At 43.8% G+C, this 22,414-nt stretch overlaps 1 protein-coding gene across 3 annotated transcripts in view; it reads right to left on the reverse strand.

Annotated features, from left to right (window-relative positions):
- The window catches only part of RUNX2 (RUNX family transcription factor 2), a 151,416-nt gene that overhangs the window by 83,292 nt on the left and 45,710 nt on the right, over window positions 1–22,414 (reverse strand). Inside the window, exons 1-2 of one of the 3 annotated variants that reach the window (XM_059830401.1) lie at window positions 4,900–4,992; window positions 4,693–4,863 (exon numbers count right to left, since the gene is read on the reverse strand). In XM_059830401.1, the coding sequence (XP_059686384.1) occupies window positions 4,693–4,863; window positions 4,900–4,992 (264 nt within the window). Of the gene's footprint in view, window positions 1–4,692; window positions 4,993–22,414 lie in introns of those variants that run through there. The other 2 variants (XM_059830393.1, XM_059830384.1) reach the window with 2 other exon arrangements.

Raw genomic sequence — 22,414 nt, forward strand, 5'->3', positions numbered from 1 at the left:
GTACATAATGGCACCGGTTAGAAAACAGCTCTGGAAAACAAGTTGGAAACCTGGCGAAACACATAACATTTTGAGAATTCTATAAAGTAACTTCACATACTGAAAGGCTGTTGGCATAAACTTTGATTTGGTAATTTTATGCCACGTATCAATCCAAAATTATTTACACATTCGTCGAAAGAGGATTGTAAGTGCACTGTGAAATGAATAAGGACTGCGTAAAAAATGAAAGATTAAAAGTAGCCACAGTGCACATTCCTTACCTATTCTTCAAACACAAATATCTCTACTATTGCAAAATCCTTATTTTCCATATTAAACTACCTACACATTTTGGTGATTAAAGGTAGATTTTGCTTTTGCTATTTTTTTAACTAAAGCTCAAAAAAGGCACATGAAGTCAGATGAAGCCACAAAAGAAAACCGAACCAATTCTTACCAGTTGAAAATAACTACGTATTTTTTGCGTAACACAATTCTCGTCTGGTTGGGCAACCTGTTTGCCCAGTTTCGGTCCAGTGGGATTTGAACTGGCCAAAGTATGTACCCTAAAGACGGAAGTTATAAGCACGATGCAAAACTACTATACAACAACAGGTACTAAGACTTTCTGCAGAGTAAAATGCTTCTTCAAAAAAAAGCTAGTGTACATGCTAAATAGTTCCTCTAAACATTGATATCCACCACTTCAACAACTTCTCTTGGGAAACACTGAATTCAAACAGCCTCTGAATGAAAAGTCTCCCGTATGGAGAACGCCTTTTCCAGAGATTGCCAAAAGAGCATCTGATACTATTAAAAATATTTTAATGTTCTGTAACTTAAAACAGAATAACTGATTTGCACTGCTTTTTGTTTCAAAATATACATCTGGGCTGACAATTTATACAGCAGGTTTCAGCTTGAAGCTATTTAAAACAGCTGAGTTATAAACTCTGAAAATTGGGGTTTGGAGTGGAAATGCTGACAGACCCTTAACTACTGTGGTGCTACTGGGGAGAGGTTTTAGACTTCACGTCCCTTCTTTTTCCCCCTGCCTGTAGGTCCTCTAAGGCTCTTTGCTACTATCAGCATCATACAGAAGCCCCTTGTGACATCTACCGCGGCAATTTGGGTCTGTGTGACTTTCAGTAAAAACTCCCAGGCAGACACATAAACAGAGGGCCAAATTCTGACAACTCCACTCCAAGAAAGTACCTCTGGCTATTAAGATTAAGAAGCGAATATGATTCGGACGTGGGTGCATAATATCCATTATTTTATGCCGGAATATTAATAGATAGTTAGAGCTATATTAATAGGTACATGTCGAATACTCTTCCCCACAAAACCAGTTTGCATTAGCAATCTTATTATTAGTACACCCGACAGGGACTCCCTCCCTGTATGTAAATATTAATACTTAAAATTCAAATCTAATACTAAGCCAACATTATTCCAAAAAATTATAATCAAACCCAGCACTGTTTATAACACACTTCCTCTCCTGCATATGATTTATATCTGTTTTTTTAAATTAAAACAGTGCTATATCCAGAGTACTTTTTAACTAGAGATCTCTGCGAGAGAATTATGACACACTTAACACACCACTCAAAACATTATCATCAACATATTATTTATTGCCAATAAAACTTCAAAAAGTGTGTTGTCTGTGAGCTATTTTACTTTCAAGTTACTGTTTAGCCGAGATTTCTCTAGCCCAAATCTGTCTTTTTTTTTTCCTTTTCAGAGATCATTCCCATTCTGCTATATCACAGTCAAGTGTTTCACTGTATGATACATGCAGCTTCTTCCATCTAAATTACCAGTCAGCTTCACGCAAGTTACATTTGAAAAATGAAATATTTTTTTTTAAAATGGTCAAATCACTTCAACTGAGTTTCAAATTAATTTACCAGTAAATAAGGGCATATCTGTCTTCGGCACGTTTTAAAAAGTACGCGTCGCATACTGCGTGTGAAAACACCGAGGCACCCACAGCGGAAGGGTGCGAGGGGCGACACATCCTCCTGCTGCATCAGTAAGTTGGGCAGATCTGTATCTCCCTGTCAGCAATCAAATATAGGACCCAAACATACCACGGATAAATATATATATATATGTATGAACACAAAAAGATTGGGAAATGGTCTAATGCTTTTTCTATCCTTTTATCACACGTATGTATTCTTATTGTAATAATATTCTAAATACTTTAATATTTCATTTAGATCTTTCCCTTATTCTAATGAACTGTGACCGCATCCTTTGAATTGCTGTAAGGTAGGAGAAGGCTCAGACGTTTCAAATGAAAACTGTGAGTACGATAATGTAAGAGCTCTCGCGTCCCTTCCATAAAGATTAAGTATAATACCAACTTAATCTAACGCTCAATTAAATTATAATCACAATTCTCCAAAAGCTCCTCCTCCTCACCCGGCAGCCCCCGTGAATCAGAATCACCGTGATCCACACCTGGAGAGCCTTTGAGCACTACACGGAGTTACAGAAAGAGAAGACACCCCGTTTTTCTCCTATTTCCACCCAGTCCGACCATCGCGGCCCGCACAAGCAGGCCCCGCGCAAAGGCTGCCTCTGCAACTCCAGGCTCTCCAGGCTGCTTCCCCCATGCGAGAGCCCTTTAGTCAACTCTCATCCGCGCCCCTATTACACTTCCCAAGCAAAGCTTCGTCTTTATCACCAGTCACTTTAACGCCAGCTCATTTAAGCGCTTCAACTAATTTCTCCCGGCTAAAACGGTCGTGATAACATGGCTAGCAATCGGGAGACGCAAGAACGTGCTGGGTGAGACCGTTTCCAAACTCTTCCACCTTTTGAGCGATTTCCAGGCGCGTTCTTTTTCACGCAGCGGGTGTGGGAGCGACGAGCCCCTCGCAGGGCCACCCCACCCCGGCTCCGACCCCACGCCCCGCTTGGGCAGGTGCTCTGGGGCACCCGAGCCATCGCCCTCGCCCTACCAAAGGCCACCGGAGAGAAAAACCCAGCGGGAACACTTTCAAGTATTGCTAGGGGAGGAAAAGGGCTTGCTTTAAAGCATGCGATTATTGTTGTTAGTATAGTTTTTTAAAAAAATCTTTTCCTCTCGTTAGCACGCCGCGGGATGTAGACAGAAGATTGAAAGCGGGGTCCCCGGTGGAGATCGGGGTGGTAGTTGCGACTGAAGCGTGCGAGCCCTGCCAAGGAGAGCGTCTTCTGGCCAGACACTTCCTCGCTTGTCCACCAGGAGAAGTGAAGGGGCCCCGTGTCCCCCCCCAGAGCCCCGTCGCCCCCTTCCCAGCCCCATCTCAGCCCGGGCTGCCTCTGGGGTAGGGGGGCAAAGCCCCGGCCCCCCCTCTCCCACACCAGCGCCCCCAGCCTGACCCTCGCGCCCCAGCCCCCCCCCCCTCCCCCAGCACGCTTCGAAGCCACCCCAGATCTCCCAGTTCCACCCCCGGCAGCGGGGGGGGGGGGGGGGGGCGGGCAGGGACACCCCCGTGGGTGAGGTACTGGTCTTCTCAGTGGGGGGCACCCACTCTGCACCCCCACACTGAGCTCCGGCGGATGGGTGAATCCCGCCTTCCTCGGGGGGGGGAAGGTGTTTTTTAAAAAATAAAGAAAAGCCCAGGAGAGGGGTCTATGGGGAGGTGGGGGTGTCCCTGGGGGTGCTGCTGGGGGGGGCACAGGGTGCCCAGGAGCTGCGGGGGGGGGGGGCCACGCCGGCACTGCCCCGCGGGGATGGAGATAACGGGACGGCTCCCGGGGGCGCGCGCGCTGAGCCGGCGGGGCGAGCGGGAGAGGGGAGAGGGTGCACTGCAAGGGGGGGGCAGCGGAGCCGCTGCGAGGGTGCGGGGGGCAGAGCAGGCACTGCAAGGCGGGAGGGCAGAGCAGGCGTTACGGGGGGCACAGGGAGCATCGCAGGACCGGGGGGCGCAGGAGACACGGCGGGACGGGGGGAGCACAAGACACTTTGCAGGACGGGGGGCAGGGGAGCCACTGCAGGACGGGGCGGGGGGGGTATGGGAGGCACTGCGGGGGGTGGACAGGAGGCACCGGAGTGCGGTGGGGGGCGAGGACGCTTGGCAGGACAGAGGGGGGCACAGGAGGCACTGCAGGACAGAGGGCACAGAAGTTACTGCAGGACGGGGGGGCACGGGAGGCACAGCAGGACGGGGGACGGGGGGGTACAGGAGGCTCTGCAGGACGGGGACGGGATACAGAGGCCACTGCAAGACTCGGGGCGGGGGGGTACAGGAGGCATTGCAGGACTCGGGGGGCAGAGAAGCCCCTGCAGGCCATGGGGGCACCGCAGGCATTGCAGGACTCGGGGGGGGGGGACACACAGACACACAGAGGCCCCTGCAGGCAGGGGGGCACAGAAGCCCCTGCGGGCGGGGGGGGACACCGGAGGCACTGCAGGACGGGGGGGGCACCGGAGGCACTGCAGGACTGGGGGGCTGGGGGGCACAGGAGGCAATACAGGACGGGGAGGGGGGACACACAGAAGCCCTTGCGGGCGGGGGGGGGGGGGCACCGGAGACACTGCAGGACGGGGGGGGCACAGAAGCTCCTGCAGGACACAGGGGGCAGGGGAGGCATTGCAGGCCTGGGGGGGGGGCGGGCAGAGAAGCCCCTGCGGGCCGGGGGGGCAGAGGCGGCTCTGCGGGGGGAGGCATCCCCGGCCGGCGGCGGCTGCGGGAGGGGGTGTCTCACCTTGAATGCCACCGGGAGGGTCTTGTTGCAGCGCCAGTGCGAGGGCAGCACGGAGCAGAGGAAGTTGGGGCTGTCGGTGCGGACCAGCTCGGCGGGGTGGTCAGCGATGATCTCCACCATGGTGCGGTTATCGTGGGGGCGCAGCCTGGGCACGGCGGCCGCCGCTTCTTGCTGCTGCTGCTGCTGCTGCTGCTGTTGGGCTACTACGACCGGGCTGACTTCGCTCATCTTGCCGGGCTGCAGGCTGCTGGAGGGGGGGCTGAACCTCCGGCTGGTGCTGGGATCTACGGGAATACGCATCACAACAGCCACAAGTTAGCGAATTGGGGGGCGGGGGGGGGAGCGGTAGGGGGATCGCTCGAGGAGGCGTGTAGTGGGGGGTGGGGGTTGTAAAAAAAAAATATCTGGCGAAAAAAGGGGTGAATGAAAAAGTGGAGGGGTGAGGATAAGGGGCAAAAAAGCAAATCAGGCAGAAAAAAACAAAAAAAAAACCAAAAAACCAAACAACCAGGAGCGGATTAAACGCACGAGAAAAAAAAAAATCTCAGTCTGTTTTTGTTTGGGTTTTTTTTTAAAAGAAAGAAGGACGGGGCGGGGGGCGATGCCGGTGGGGGCGTCTGCAGCCTGGAGCAGCGAGGAGACAGAGTCTGGCTGCGGGGTCCGGGGCTGCCCCTCTTAGCACAGCCCGGCTGGAAACTGCATGGTCCCGGCTTCTGCCCAGCTGCAAAACGCTGCCGCTTCTCCTCCTCCTTCCTTCCTTCCTTCTCGCAGAGTCTCTCTGCTCTTTTCCCTCCTTCTAGCCACCGCTTCTTCCCTCAAGCGCTTGAATTTCTTTCCTTTTTCTTCCCCTCCCTCCCCGTCCTCTTTTCCTTGTCGGATTTTCAGAAGGTTGTCTTGGGAGAAGTAAAACTGGCGGCTGGTTCAGCTTCCCGGGCTGCTGCTGCTGCTGCTGCTGCTGCTGCTGCTGGTGGCGGCCGCCAGAAGAGGAGCGTAACTCCCAGACCCGGCGAGGGGGTGTTCAGGGGAACGTCCCGGTTTCCTCCGAAGAAATCTTCCTCCTCCGGACAGGGAGGGAAAAAAAAAAAAAAAAAGAGGAGAAAAGGAGCAAACAAAAAGTCTCGCCGGGACAGAGGCGAGGAGCCGCTGGGCTCCCCCGCTTATTGCCTTTGGCTTCAGGAAGCGGAGGGAAGCGGGAGCTCGGGAAGGGGCTTGGGAAAAGTGGCTCCCCCCTCCAAAAAAAACCCCAAAAAACCGGCGCTCCCCAAGCGATTTCGGCGTGGAAAGAAAGTTGCTGGGGTTGTTGGGGTGAGGGGGAAAGTCACAGGGCTAATAATTAAAAGAGAGGCTTTAGCCGGGTCCTTTGGGAGGATCAGGGCTTAAGAAAAGTTGAACTTTCGGATTGCCAGGGAAAAAAAAGCGGGGAGCATAGTTGGGAAAAAAAAAAACCACCAAACCACCCCAAAACACCCCTCCTTAGGCTGATTTCTAAAATATGACCAAGTAAATTCTGGGAAAAGGCAGCCTCGGTGCAGTCCGGTCCTTTTAATTAAGTCGCTGCTGGATCCAAGTCCGTTGAGTTGAACAGGCTACCAAAAATCTTTCTTTTTTTTTCCGCCCTTGATGAACAACAGCAGCAAAAAAATCATTAAAATGTCGGTTTGTTTGAGTTATTTTTCTTTCTGAAAAATCGTGTTTTTAAAAAAAAAAAAAAGCAACAAAAACCAACAAACTTCTTTTGGGTCCCAAGAAGTTGAGGTCGGGGAAGATGAAGGAGCCGAAAAAAAAAAAAAAACCACGCCACAGTTTTTTGGTCCTGAATGTGGTTTTTGGAGGCTGGGATTTCTAATGATTAGGTTTTTGTGGTTTATATATACAGGACTCTCTGGTTAAGGCGATCATTATGCTGATGAGAGTCAGCAGCACGTGGTGCTTCAGTCCTCAGACTTCTGCAGCCTTCAAAATAAATACAACAATGTGCATCCCCCACAGGAGGAGAAACTTCGCTCTGAGCCGCGCTCACCCACGGGGAGGGGGACGGGGACGGGGACGGGGGGGAGCAGGAGACGGGCTCCGAGCTCCACTTCTCTCCGGGTTTTTTCCATTAACACTTTTAGGCTTGTTTGTTTAAAAAAAAAAAGAAAAGAAAAGGAAAAAAAAAAGGCATGAAAAATCTTGTTTGCAAAAAAAATAATAGTAAGAATAATCTGGTGCCAAAGGGTTTTTTTTTTTGCTAAGTCTCCGGTAGTCTAAAGCCTAAACCATTTCCTTGAATGAATGAAAGCTATAAAACCCCCCTCAGACTATTAAGGTAAAGGGAGTCTGGTTTGTTTTCTCCCTTAAAAAAAAAGGGCAGATCTTATTAAAAACAATTTACATACCCAATAGTAAAAAAGTGTAAACGCCTCCCAGCGCAGATAACAACCTATCACAACCCTCCCTCTAATTTCTAAGGCTTTACTCCGACTTGCTACTTCCACCTTCTTGTACAAAGTCGGCGCTGCCTGGGTGCTCCTTGCTCGCCGCCTGTGTGTGACTCGGGGCGGTGTCTGTCTGTCGGTCGGTCTGTCTGTCTGGGGGGGGGGCGGGGGGCATGTGTCCTTTCCACGCAGCCTTTGCAAACCGTAAGTCCGGCACTCTGACCCAGCAGAAAAGCCAGGTTTGTCCTGCCTGTCCCCCCCTTCTCTTCTCCCCCCCCGCGAAAAGCACGGCGGAGCAGCCCGGCCGCCCCACGGACACGGGCACGGGGGGGGGTCTATGGGGGGGTGAAGAGACACCCCCGGGGCTGTTTCCGCGCCCTGTGGACCCTCCGCCAGCCCGGCCGGCAGCGCTGCCCACCGCGCACCCCGCGGCCGCCTTCCTGCCCCCCCCCCCCAATTTCTGCCCCCCCCCCCCCGAGGGCAAACCCCCCGGCTGTGCGCGGGGGGAAGGTGCGTGCACAGGCAGCAGCCGGGCTGCAGCGCTGCTCCTTCCGTCCTTGACTTTAAAGAAGAATGTGAAAAGATCTGATGTTCGGTCACAGGGGAGAGCTCTCGCTCCGCGCACCGCGGCTGCCGCCTCCGCTCCGCTCCGCTCCGCGCCCGCCCGGCGCGTCCCGCCGGGGACGGCGCGGCGGGTACCGGTCTCTGCCGTTACCCGTCCACTCCTCTGTCTTTCCCACGGGTAAAATGGGGAGTAACAGCCCCTGACCCACTGCCTCGCAGGGATCTATGTCCTCTTCTTTGTTTTTGTTTTTCCTTTGCTTTTTTCCCCCCCCCTTTTTTTTTTTCTTTTCCTGGCCCAGCCTTGGAGGGACCGTGGAAGTTTTGTATCCCGGTATGAAAATGCAATCGCTCTGGATAACACCGCAAACCCCTCCTGGGCTCGCCCCGCTTCTCCGACATCCATAGGGGTCTGCTGTTCCCCAAAAGTGGCCACAGGCATTTCCAAAAGGCAGTTACTCGTCACCTCTAAGGACTAGCATATTCAGAAGCTCGTTTGCTATAGTTGCAATACAGAAAATAGATTTTTTCATAATTATTTTGGTAAAATGTTATGACCATAGGTTCTTTCGGCTTCCCCGCACCCCTTTAGTTGGAGGGGAAATATATTCCATTAGAGCCATTCCAAAGGTGCTAGAAAGGAGGCAAGAGGTTGTCCTATATCCAAATACTATATAAGCCTGACAATCATGATTGATTTTATTTCAAACAAGAAGATACATTTCCACTTTTAGTCACAGTAAAAGTTTTACAGTCACCTCTCTTCCTACTAAAATAAAATAAAAAGTTAATTAGGATAAACTGAAATAAGTTATTGGAAGCTACCAGTGTAAGGTCACTTAAAATAGTCCATGGTTATTTATAATGTCGAAATAAAATTTTCCACTGAACGCCCTAACAAAGTTTCAGGTATCTGGCACAGCTGATTTTCAGTCTCTGTGCAAAAATATCTTTCTGCTGAACATTTACACATTTAACAGGAACTTACTACAGCTTGGAACAGATCACAGCTCGGAGCACTAGAATTTTATTTAAATGGTTATGGACAAATTAATAAAAGTACTAGTAACGTTTATGGACCTGCATAAAAGCTGGATGGGATTTTTCAGAAATAGTAATTTATGTTATGATATATATAATCTGGAACGTTGGCTTGGATCTGGCTGAAATGGAGAGCAACCCTGCTGCTTGGCTTTCCTCGGGTTTTATTTCAGAACTTCTTGGAATTTTAGCACTGGTTGCAAAATGGGTCATATTTTAAGATGTTAGAGAATTGTAGGAGGTTAGTGAAAAAATGTGCTTGCACGGCAAATTATGTCTTAACAAACACCTTCAGGTCCACCTTAGAAAATAGGATTTTCATTAGTATGGCTACATTTGCTGCAATTTCCATTGTCTTTTCGCTTTTTCAGTTAAACTATGTTACGAATACAGCCATAATTAGATTGCTTTTGGACAAAAAGGTAATGTTTTAGAGAGCACTGAGTTTGTTTACTGTTACATTTATAAAGCATGGGCCCAGCACGCTCCTGTTGCAAGCATCGCATGCTCAAGGTGAAAAATAATTGTCAAATTTGAAAGATTCTAACCTGGATGATGTTCCCTGAATAAATAGTTTCGATGCCAGTTTGTTGGGCTGGAATGCGCTGTAAATGCGACGAATACAGGATTTATTTTGAGCTTCTCTGTATGTGTAAATAGCCTTTGTGAAACGGGGGTAAATGAATGGGTTCACTGGGTTTGTTATTGTGTTGGATATTCTTAGTCAGAGCAACTACAGCAATGTCAGCAATTATTACTATAGTTAACAACTTGCCAATATTCTCTTTCCAAAATCTACCTTCCCAGAGTTTTTTATTCACTTGTGAAAATGTTCATCGAGCCAAAACGTGTGACTTAAGTAAGCGTAATGCTAGAGAAGGTTTTGCCCAAATTTCCATTCATTTCAGTAGGGGTAAGATAAGCTCCAGTGTCTCTTGGCAGCACTTTACTTTCGCTTTGGTTGTGAATTGACTTTTTGCCCAGCTATTCTTTGCTTTTTCTTAAGTATGACAAATAGTAACTCTAGATTTGCAGGTTATTTGGTTTGTTAAGCAGGCATGTGGTAATGAGTTCTGTAACGACAACATTCCTAGTCAGACTATGGACTACTATGGTTTGTTTAACTACTGTGTCCCTGCCCCACTGCTTTACGGCCCAGATAAAAGAAGATTCTTTGTGTCCCAAAATTAGTCAAAAGCATTTAATATTTCAGCACCACGCACTGGGTTTTAGTGTTTATAGTCCCTGATACAAACATAAGCATAAAGGTTTGAAAGACAGGGTAGAAAATGATTACACAAAAAAAGCCATCTTGAAAATATGACTTTTCCCCCAGGATTTTCAGTAGGAAGTGAGGACCGAGAGCTGAGACTCTTGTGTTCTGTCTCAGGATTTGATGCTGGCTTGCTCTGTGACCTCGGACAAACATTTTAGCAAGTTGTCCTTCAGTATAAAATAGGGTACTAACTATTACCATATACTTTTGAGATATAAAAATATGTGTTAAATTCTCAGAAGTCCAAAGATTAGCAGGGTTCTGTGTCTGTAAAGCACACCAGTAATACCAGGAGGAAAATTCTAAAAGCTGGTCAGAAACCTGCTGTGTCACTACTGAAAAACTGTCGGCTTTTCCATGGCACACAGTGAAACGCACGTTATTCAAACAACAAAGTAAATAGTTCCTGCTTCTGATTTTTTTTCTAAATGATTTATTTTCTGCTTCTCTAATAAGGATGGACTGCAAGCCTAGGTCTCAGTCCTACCGCAGGGTTCTCCCATTTCCCTCCCTGTCTGCAACCTCTTAACGCCCCATTGGAACTGCGTGTATTTCAATGAGGTTTAAAGCAGCAAATGACCGTGGCATCATTGCGCAGGAAAGAAACGTGGGCCTACTTGTCATCTTATAACAGCGTTTGAAAGAGAAAGTATGGCCTGTGTTTTCTGGCAGTAAAAACCTGAATGTATAGTATGATTAGAAAAATGTTTGGCCTTTTTTAAGTGATTTTTTTTTTTTTTTTCTTGCAACCTGCAAACTAAATATTAACTGTAGAAGGTTGTCAGGGTCCCCATAGTTAGGGACAAACTCGTTTTTTTCATGGCAAGATTGACTTTGTCCCTTTCCATTAATCCTCCCCCTAACTTCTGTGTAACTGATTTCAGAATCGGGAAAAATTAATTTTTTTTTCCTTGAATGATTTCAGATAAAATCAGCGCATTGTTTTAGAGATATGAAGGCTAAAATATGAGAGCTTAGATTTTCTTTTTTCCCCCCTTCTTTTAGCATATATAAAACCAGCATGAGCCAGAAACTTAACGGTTATTTTTTCTGTTGACCTCAATGAAAACTGGTTCCTTTGACTAACTGTGGGGAAAGTGGGTGGTAGAACTGTTTGTAATTAGAAAGGGTTTATACATTTGGAACCTTGCAGAGTCCCTAAATTTTGCATGCTGGTTTTTAAGAGACTAATGAAGTGCACTCTGGCCAGATACAAGTTCCATAAAGCTCACACAGAAGATACTACAAGATGTAAGTCAGTCGCGAGTGGGAGAGGTTGTTTTCAGTGCTCCCAACCACAAGCACACCACCAGATTCTCGCATTTACTGTCTCAGCATTGCAATGGTGAGGATTCTCATTGTAAAGCTATTCTCAAGAGTATGAAAAAAATTTCAGGCAGATTCTTTGTTAATAACATGACTCTTGAAGCTGGAGCAATAGAAAAACAGCGAATAGTGGTAGACTTGTTCTAAAAAGGATGAAAACATACAACATTGAAAGAGGTGGTGCAGTCTACAGGAGTGTAATAGAAGAAGAAAGCATGTGGTAATGGCAAATGTAGGGTAAACATAATGGACATAGCAAACCAACTCTTTGAGGAACTATAAAAATTAGCCTATTTTTGCCCTTTCTTCCCTGAAAATTCACTCATATGATGAACTAAGCGTAGTCAGACCAGACCAGAGGATCAAGAACGTAATCATATTTACAGTATGACATAATGTAATCCTGAAAATGCTGAGCATCCTGCTCATATTTTAACATAATATATGTGTGCCCCGGATTAGGTGGTCTTAAGACCTTGAGTGTGTGGGGCATAACACAGGATCAATCCCTTAGTTGACTGTTGCGGAGTTGGCAGCCAAGTCACAGGAGACAACAACATCAGTCCAGAAACAAGCCATAAGAGCAGATGACAAAACATTAGACATCACAGGAATGATTCTCTCTAGTAATAAAAGACAAAGATCTGGCAGAAAAAATATTATAGGTGAAGCTGCCAGCAGTATCTGCAGTTAAGCTTGTCTACCGCTTTCCCGTATAAGACCTTGTTTTCACTCACATAACGTTGCCAATTTTTAACTGTTCAGGATGAGCTTTTCAATCCTGAGTCTGCCTCAAGCTGAATTTTTTGGAAACTTCCAGCAGAAATACTTCTGCTGCTTCTAAGATCGGCTTGAAGAGAAAACACATTGTTTCACAACAGTTTAAAATTTCTTAGAATCATCCCAATATCTATCTCAGAGCCGGGATGGGAAGTTTTACTAAGGAGGAGAGGAATAAGGCGGAAAATTCAGATAAGTTCCTTTTGTAGCCCTTGACCAAAAGGATCCACCCGAACTTGGCCGAGTTAGAAGTTGCTGCAAATTGTTGAGGTTTCTCTTGCGCGTGCTCAGTACAGATGGAGTAGTTGGCAGCTAAATTTTGCAAAGCCTCCATAGCAGCACTGGGCTTGCTAGACTGGATTGGATCTGTAGTCAGTCTAGTTTGACAGTAGGCTGCACTAGATGTTTTAGAGGAAAGGATAAGAAACCCTAGAGTCAGCAGATAGATATGGGATCTATTCCTCCTTTACGGTCTCATCCTAGTTAATAGTAGCTTATAAAATATGATCAGAATGACTGTCAGCAGTTCAGTTTTAAATTGTGTCTTTTAGAAGTCTATAATTCAACCATAAAAATTCCTTCCAGGCTGAAATCTGGCTTATACTCTCAGTTCAGAAGTCAAAATTCTCTACAGATTTTTTTAAATAGTCTGTTTTGAAGTGATAGAAAAGAAAAAATAGTCATGTACAAATTCTGGACATTTCTTTCATAACGCACCTCATAATTCAGTTATGATAAGTATGATAAGTTTTAAACTATTTGTTTCAAATGCTGGTCAGGCCCTAGAAGGAACGCAAGTCGTTAAAATCTTCACCATTAACACCAGACATTCAAATGTGAATAAGATTCTCTGAGCTCAGGATATTAGTAGTAGTATGATATTAGGAGCTTATGTGATGTAATACCAAAACCTGTTGTTCTAGTTTATCTTATAAATATTTAGATAATTTATTGAATGCATGCATATTGAAAAGCAAGGGAGAAATCCTTCTGTCCTTTCACGACAAAACTCATCGTGAAGTCAGTCACTCAAATGTTTTTCTAATTTAAGCATAAGAAGAAAGACATGACCTGGAAGTATCCAGGAGGAACAAGTAAGAGGTCCTCAGAGGGGGCAAAGCAGATGCAAAACCTTTCTTGGAAGACCACAGCAGCTCTCATTACTACCAAGCTTCCCTTTGTAGTGGGGAAGATAGAGCAGCTCTTCCCATCCTTGGAACACTTTCAAACATACTGTGCTTGGCACCCTGAGGTTAGCGTGATTTTTGAGCAGATAAAAGCCCGTTACATGAAAAGGCAGATCCCACCCTCCTCCTTTTTTTTTTTCCCCTTGGTAAGAAAGAAAAGCCTTATTCTGTCTGCAGTTCCACTGATTTCAATGGGAGCCTTCATGGAATAAGGTGCTGCTTCACAGAAGAGAAGCAGAGGCAAGCCTTTAGGTAACTTGCGACTTTGGGTTGCTCTCCTTATCCTTTCACATTTCCGTACCTAAATGCCCATCTTGCTGAAGAATATGTAAAGTCTTACAGCTTTTCATTTCCACTCCATTTTAAAGAGCTAGAATATTTTGTATTTTTAGGCACGAGAAAACCATCTTCCACTGTTTTTGACAATTGAAGAACACAGGCTGAGGGAATCAGAGGAAAGCTCTATTTACTAAACACCACATGTAGATTACCACTGATAGTTTTTCTAAGGAAATTTATGACCTGTGTGAAGTAAATAAACTCCCTTGTTGGTAAAGAATCTGCAAGCCAATCATTCATGCTTGCTTAGAGACGTTACTGTTCATGTTGCTTTTATGTGGAAGGCTACAGTAAAAGGTGATGTTATGTCTAAAATAGACAGTCAGCAGCTGGGGAAAAAAAAAGCCATTTCTGACATTACTTATCATGAGATTCTTGCTAGATTATGGCACATTCACTCTGATTCAGGAAAGAAAGAAAAGATAATCACAGGACAATTATAATTCTTGTAACTAATATGTTATCTTCATGCACGCACTTGCATGCCTAGCTACATTTACTGGCAAGTTATGGCATTTTACACATCTGAAATAAACACAGAGCTCTCAGTATGTTCAAAATGTTTAGTAAGTCTGAAAGCTGTTTGCTCTGTATCTCAGAGTAAATGAGAATGGGACAGGCAATTTTCTTCTCCTAGCTGCCCATCCTGTACTCCTATCATTACGCTCCTTCCCTGCTCCCCTTCCTCTCCCCATTTTAAGCTCTGGATCCAATAGAGACATAACTGTTTGAGGCAATCATGAAAATCAAATTAAGTGTTTGTATATCATGTTTTCAGAAACATTTGTGTTTTTCATGTACAAGTAACTCGGTGGCTTTCAGTGGTACCCCTCTTGATTTATGCTAGTGTGAGAAGAGAACTGGGCTGTTATTATCGATGAAGTCTGCCTAATTTAATAGATGCATGCAATACATGTGCTTATTTTCTTTAAACTCTCATACATGAAATTATTAAAACAACCTTTAGTAAATACTATTCTACCTATGCGAGTATTCTGAATTTAAAACAAGTCAGTGCCTTTCTGAGTGATGATCCCATGTCCTTAACTCACCCCAGTACATACGCCAGCACATATGCCATGTAATGTCACTGGGGCTTTGTCTTCTTTAGAAAAATGATCTGGTTCTGACGAGGGGTGTCAAAAATAGTTTTGCACCCTCAGATCCACTCAAGTAGTAGTAGAAATGGTTGCCTCACTGGTGTGGTCAGGTAAGTTCATTGCTTACCGTAGCAAATCATGCCTGTCAAGGGCTCATGGCACAACTTGCCTGCGTAGGGTTTCGCTCAGCATGTCTAGAAGAATTTTTTACAATAGGTGTTGAACTCAACTGACATTGTCCACGCTGGAAGAGCAGTTGTTTTCAACACCACTCCAAGACGTGCGGACAGTGGGCAGGCATTTTGACAACAGTTGTCAAAACCATGTGATTTGTCTGGGGTAGGTGCATACCTGCTGAAATATTGACACTATGAAAGGCTCAATTCAGTAAACCTGGGACAGTGCAAAGTCTGCAGCGTCAGCATGGACTGTGACTTTCTAAGCTGACGTACACTTGCAGGATACCAGAAGATGATGAACAGGATTTTTAATATGTTGTCACTTATCATCTACATAAGTATGGTATGCAAGGCCACAAGACAATCATCAAAACTGGATGGTTCTTATTATTATGGAGTCTAATTTAAAGAAAAGTTGACTTTGATAGAACAGTTACTGGAAGAAAATACCCATGTTACAAGTAAGTGATCAATACTCTCATCACATGAAGCTAACAACATAACGCATAATGCTGAATCTTGCAGCCCCTTCATATGCTAGGTGCTCTTCTGTGCTCTTACATGAAAAAGCGTAAGAAACTATTTTGCCAAACCAGACTGGACCTCTGCTGGTATTTCTACTTCTTAGATGTTTGTTAATAATTGACCCGCTCCATGGAAGCATCATGAAAGAAGTGGATTGTAATAGAAGTTTTCTTTTCCTATGGTATTTATTTTTGCAATTGTGCAAAAAATAAGCTAGTATATGAGGAAGGAAACTGAAGCAGAAGTTATTTTCAAACTTATAAAAGATGCTGTTTTGTATGGAAGAACTTCTAGTTGACCTTTGCGATGAATGCCATCAAATAATATTTTGGCCACAAATGAAACAACATTTTTAGAAGGATTAATGTTTAATCTATCTGTCTGTCTATCTGTCTATCTGTGCAGGATTTTAAAAAGACTGAAGGAAGCTAGCAGCTCACTCTCACTTAAAAATGCATCTGTAAAACTTGAAAGCTGCGCAAGAGCTTTCTCTACTGCACTGGATGCCATTAGCATTAGCATATTACCACAGAAAAAGAATCTGAAGTAGACAGTGAACTTCATAAGAAATCTTCCAAAAGCCTTCCATCCCTCAAAAACTTTAATCCCCAACAAGAACCTGACTTTCAAAAAACCCACTAAAATATATGAACTGTTCAGTACGCTTACAGAGTTGATAACAGTAAGAGTATTTTTTGATAATGAGAAAATCCAGAGCTATATTAGATGGGAGAAAGTAATTTTTGAGGAATTTTGAAACCCTGGAGAAATTTCAGAGGGGTCAATCACTGCACTTATACACGGGGGATTTTTTTTTTTTTTTTTTGCATTGTCTCTTTTTTTTTGGCATTGGTGCAGGTTTCTGTCAGACTATGTATCCTATGGCATTCACACAAGATTGCACAAGTACCATGCAGTCATTCTTTGTTTTTCCTGGTCCTGGATGTTAGGTGAATGTGAGCGTTATAGAGAAAATGGGCACTCAAGAATCTAGCTACTTTACAAATACTTTGTAACAGAGGGATAAAAAAATATGGCAAGAATGGGGACAGAAGCTCTCCAGATTCAAGCATTCTGTATTGGCACTCTGTAGCAATACCCAGTAAAAATGCTTTAGCTGATGCCAGTTGTAATATTGGTTCATTGGAAAGGGTGACTGGATACGTCCTTTGGCTGATCTGAACATATTGCCTATAGTTTAAAATCAACATCTTAACTTTTTAATGGTTTAAAAATGTATCTAATTCATTAGTCTAAGAGTATTTTAAAATGCTTCTGTATTTTCCATCATGACGGTAAGTTGAAACTGGCAGAATGGAAATTGGAGAGAAGTAGCAAAGAAATAAAAAAGTACCCTGCTCTGTTTCCCAGATACAGAAATGATCAAAGCTGCCAGAGAAGCACCTTATACAAAAGGAAGACTGTCTAGAGAAGAGGTAAGAATATTCTCAAGAGCTCTGCTGAAGGCAGTGCTTCTTATCCAAAAGAAAGACAGAAACGTGGAATTGTACCCTTCCTTTAAAACTAGGTCTTGCCACTTTCCTCTGTGTTACAGATCACATGTTATTTTACACTGGAAGCTTAGTGCTAACATCTAAAACCTAAGGGCCAGGTTCTGCTCTTAGATATAAAAGCACAACTCCAATGAACTCAAAGAGAGCTGTGTTCACATGTTTAGCAATGGAATTTGGCCCTAAATATTTAAACATTTATTCAGAGAAAAAAAAGCTTTTCTGATACATTTTTATCTCATATCTAATGTACACAGATTACCACCACTGGGCACCCATGTTACGGGATAAAAAGTTTTGGGGAACCATAAACTCAGCATTCTACCTGCTCTGCATGGTCAGATAACATGAATTTGTTTCAGGACATCATAGATGAAATTAAATCCTTCGCAACCTGTGGCAGATGTTAGTTATTCTGCAGTCCAGGAGTAATTTGATGCAAATTCCTGGCACTATTCCTATATTTCAAGAAATTACTGTTTTGAATGTACTGATTCTCAAAATTTTAATTATATTAATTTGCAATCCAAAAAGAACTAATATCCTCTGCTTATATTTCCTCTGCGGAGGAAAGCTCAGTGTTCTGGCTAATTCTCACTTATCTTTCAAAGGCTTATGACAGAGTCCATAATAACCAAACCATGCCATTTGGAAATGGTTAACCTGAGGATCCCACCTGCTCTCCATGGCAAAATGACCTCAGATGTATTTTTGTTAAGGACACAAAGGATTCAGAAACTTGTAAATTTTCTTCAAGCAACGTAATACTCCAATTTCTATATCTAACATAAGAAAACAATAACTACATATACATATTATTTTCCTTGGACAAATGACATGTGGAGGAGAGCTGGGTTCCAGGTTCAGTCACTTAGATTTGGTTGTCTACAATACAAATGTTGACATTTAAGCTACCTGTTTAAGTTCCCATTATACTCAATAGTGATCTAAGACTCAATTCACTTGCCCAAAATTATGTCTCTAGTGCCATTACAGATGCCTTGGGCTACCTAAGACATCACCATGGGGCTGGCACATACGAGTCAGGACCTACGTGAGGCTCTTTCCTCTTTGGAAAGGCAGATGGAGGCCAGACAGCACAGCCCAGAGTGCTTGACATCATAGGTAACTAAACTCAGCCCTAGTAACTGCATGCAGTCAGTGGCTTCTAGAGAGCAAGTCTAATGAGCAAACATAGGTGTCTACTTTTGAACGAACTGAATCGGTCTTTTGCCTGCACTGATCATGTTGGCTGGGTTTCCGTTGACCGTAATGGGAAACTAAACACAGCCCACACGTAGACACCTAATTGTAGGTGACTGCACCTGACATTGAAACCTACTCCTGATATCGTAGTTGCCAGAATATATACTTTTATTAGAGTAATGACTATGCTTTTGGTTCAGCCTGGGTTAAGCTACTTTGGTCATGCATTTTGTACAGTATGGTGATTTCAGTTAAATGGTGGCAGGCAGGAGAGCAAGAGTAATGGGCAGATGCGATTACATGGTGATGAAACTCTCTTGAGGTTGTTTTGCTTCAGTGAGTTCCTTGATATCCATATGGACAATGTGTAGCTAAAGCTGCGACCTGCTCCCTAGCTAGAGGAGACTCTGGCTGCTAGTGTTGGCTCTTTCCCTTGCTTGGGAGAATTGGAGCTTTGCCTCCTCTTTACCGCTCTCGTTTTCAGGTGACCAGAACATCTAGCATACTGCCAGGGTGCTCTTTTCAGAGCTGCATGTTTTTTGGGCACAGTCAGCTTCGTAAGAAAGACTTTGCACCAAGACTTAATTTCTGTTGTTAGAGCCTTTTGGCTGGAGCTCCCTAATCATAGAAGTCACCCTTGAATGTCTCTGGCTATAGAAGTGCAATGCAGGATGTTGCCAAAATGCTGTGACCATTGTAGGAAGTAGGTAGGAACAAAAGCACCTGCAGATTTGTAAGTTCATCAATAACCACTTGGGCCTTCTGTCCAGGTCTTGCATCAGTGCTAACAAGGTAAGTTAAGAATGATCCAGGACCAAGAAATTCTTTGCTGGTACAAATCATGATTTTGGTTTGCTCTGGTGGTTATCTTGGTTGAGATCAAACCTCAAGCATTACTTCAGATAATATATACAATTATTAGCATAAGTTTCCTTGACTGTGTGTGGAAACTCCCAACCTCATTTGTGGAAGCCATGGTTTTGAATAGCGTACAACAAACTAGCCTTATTTAAGCTATAGTCTCAGTCAGTGCCGTTGACTGGAGAGGCTGAAGGAGTAGGTGGCTGGGAAAAGGACCCCTCTGAGTAGTTTTTCTTCAAGTGAATTGACTCAGATCAGTCAGGAACAAAATTCTGCTTTTATTGCATTTTCTATTATTTCATTTGTATGCTGCTTACTTAAGGGTGTGCCTACGGTGTTGACTTCTGAGAGGAGTGTTAATACATGTGCAAAATTACTATTACAGATTGAAGCTCTTGGTCACAACTGGATTACACAACACACACTTCTATCTTCAAGATCACGATGCTACATAATTCTGTTTCTCCAGGTCTTTAATTTCCAGTCATTGGAATTGCCTTAAATCATTTTGGCACAGAATACATAATTATTTTCATATTGTGCTAGTCTACTCTCCTGCTTTCATCCATATGAGCCAGGAGTGAATAAGAGTTGGCAACTTCATACTCAACTATTATATTGCAGAGTACACTTTAATCAGCACCCTAATAAATAGCACGCCCAATTAATTGGGACATTTGCCAGCAAATCAATTCACTTCCCTACACTTAGATGGCTGTAAATGATGGATAAATAGCATGCTTGCTGTTGTCTGCGAGCGTATTAGCTGTAATTAACAGGTATGATTTGGTGTTTGCTGGCATGTGTTTCCTCAGTAGCAGTCTGCTCATTTTTGAGTAGGCTCCCTGTTCCAGTGCAGTTGCTAAAAATAAATAAAGGACAGATTTCCCTTTCAGTATTTGCTTAAATCTATGTAGTGCTTTTGTATTAAAAAAATAGTTAATGTAATCTGTGTATTTCTATGTATTATATTCCTATATGGTTTTGACAATAAAAGTGATAATTTAATTAGCATGTTTCTGGTTTAATTAGTATAGCAAACAGGACTTTGCCATACCATGGAATAATTTATAATCAAGGGAGAGATTTCTGCTGCAGCTTTCTAACGCTACCTTTTTTACCAGGGGTTGCATGGTGGTTTGCTTTAAAGTGGTATTTCCTTGAGGGAGATCCACAGAAGTACAATCTATTTTCTGATACTGGTATACGCTATGATTTACTGTAGGCACGTGACACTTTCTCTTATTTGGACACCCTTCGCCAAAGAATAAAATAAAATTGAACACAACAATCCTTTCTAATCCCTGCATTCCTCACAGATTGCTTTAATGGAGATTGAAAAAAATATTGGATATAAATGCATATGAAAAGGGAAATGGTACTGGGGAAATCTCAACAAGGGATCTTAAAAACCAGGATGGCTATGGATCAGCAAAGGGTAGAAACATTTGTGTAATTAAAGGAGAACATCGTTTGTGGGTTATCTGAAAAGGATTGTCCGTGTTGGCATTTACTTTGATGTGTTGGCAGGGGGAAAAGAAACCACCCTGTACCACTGCATACGGTTCCTTATTAGTTGTGGCTTCTGCAGAGGCTCCATCTCTCCTTCGGAGCATGGAGGATTTCTTTCATTACATAATCTGGATACTTTCTTTTTTTTTTAAACAGATTAATTTTTTTTTTCTCTTGTGTGTGCAAATTCTCTTTGCACCAATGCTTCTATACTGAAGTTATGCCAAAGGAATGCAAGCGTCTAGAGTAACAATGGTTCATTTTCCTTTAATGACTTTGTCGACAGGATGGAGACATTTTTGTGGTGTGATGAATTCACTCGGTCTCCCGTTGTGTTTTCTCCACATGCTTTGGAAACTCTCTCCCTCTCTTTCTCTGAGAATTGTGGCCATCCACTCCAGCAAGAGCTTCATTATTTTATATTCATTGTATTTAAATGACACCCCAGTGGTACTGACCTCCTGGGATGATTGATGTAAATTATATGCTATGTAGGGGAAAATAAAATCTTTTTCTGACTTTTTATGTTCTGCAGAGAAATAAAAAGTGAAAACAAATGACAGAGAAAATCAGGCCTATTCAAAGTGAAACTTTGTAAGCATTATGGTTTGAGCAGACTCCAGTTTGTAAAAGTGCTGAGACAGTTTATAATGACCTTACGATCCGAAAGGTGACCTGAAAAGGGAAAATAATTTTGTATGTGCCCTTTTTTGGTTCTGTATAATGCATAGCAAAAACTTGCTCAGTTTTTTTTTCTTGTCTGTGAAGTACAGTAAGAATTCAGACTCAAGTAGGGAGCAGCCACTGCACTTTTACCAACAATAATGCACAGTACTAGAAGGGACATTGTGCCTCTGTCCTCCTTCCTCCTGTCTTCTACTGAATTTGTTTGTATAGATTTAAGATTCCATAGCCAGGAAGTATCTGTCCTGCTCAATTACTCTGCCAGGAGTTACCACCTATTGAAGCAGCAACAGAGGGTATGTTCTTTCATCAGCCCAGCTCATCACTGGGCACTAACTTCAATCAGTTCTGAACTAGCAACCTCTCACTACGGGCAACATGGTTTTGCACAGCAACAAAATTTGTCAGAAAATGTTCTGTCGGTGCTTTTTCAGGCACCTCACCAAGTCACACTGCCTCTATTCAAGCTCCTGGAAATTATGTAATTCACATTCAACATGCTCAACCATATTATCCCAGTAATTCCCTTATTAAAATTACCATATGGAATTGGCATAGTAATTTCTCTCTGTTTTCCTACTAGTCTGTCCTACCAATTCTGATATATGCGTATATATATGGTATATATATATGGTATAGAGACAGGCATGGTACATATCGTAGAAATGTCACCAATACGCTGCCTTGCCTTCCTCAGTTTAATGTAAGGTTTTGGCGAATCACAGAATTTGGCTAAAAACTTGAGTCGCCCCAAGGAAGGCTGCAGTACCTTTCGTAACTTGACAGAACGCTTTGGTTCTCCTTTTGGCCAGGAAAATGCTTATCAATAACCCTGTTTTGGCTGGGATTGCCCAGGTGTTTTAAAACGCGTAACAGGATCAGGCCACCCTCCTCGCAGCAGTAACTAGACTTTGCTGTGCATGCCAGAATCAGCAGCGCGAAGCCCCTTATTCTCTAGATTATCTTAGCTGCTTGGTGTTTTGCCCTGTTGCTGTCAGTGCTTGGGCTGGTATCGGCTTTGCTTTCATAGTCGTAAGCAACAGCAGAAGGGAGAGCGGCTGGCAGCGCTCGGCAGCGAGCAGCAGAATCGCCTCGTCTTTCTGAAGCTGACGTGGGAGGTGGGAACGGGAAGGAGACAACGCGGAGGGGGCTGATAGGGTGTTTACATGAAGTAGTAAGAAGGATGGGGAGTGAATGGTAGCCAAAGAAAAAAAAAA

This window comes from Gavia stellata, chromosome 2, assembly GCF_030936135.1.
Source record: "Gavia stellata isolate bGavSte3 chromosome 2, bGavSte3.hap2, whole genome shotgun sequence".
In the NCBI taxonomy this organism is placed as follows: domain Eukaryota; kingdom Metazoa; phylum Chordata; class Aves; order Gaviiformes; family Gaviidae; genus Gavia; species Gavia stellata.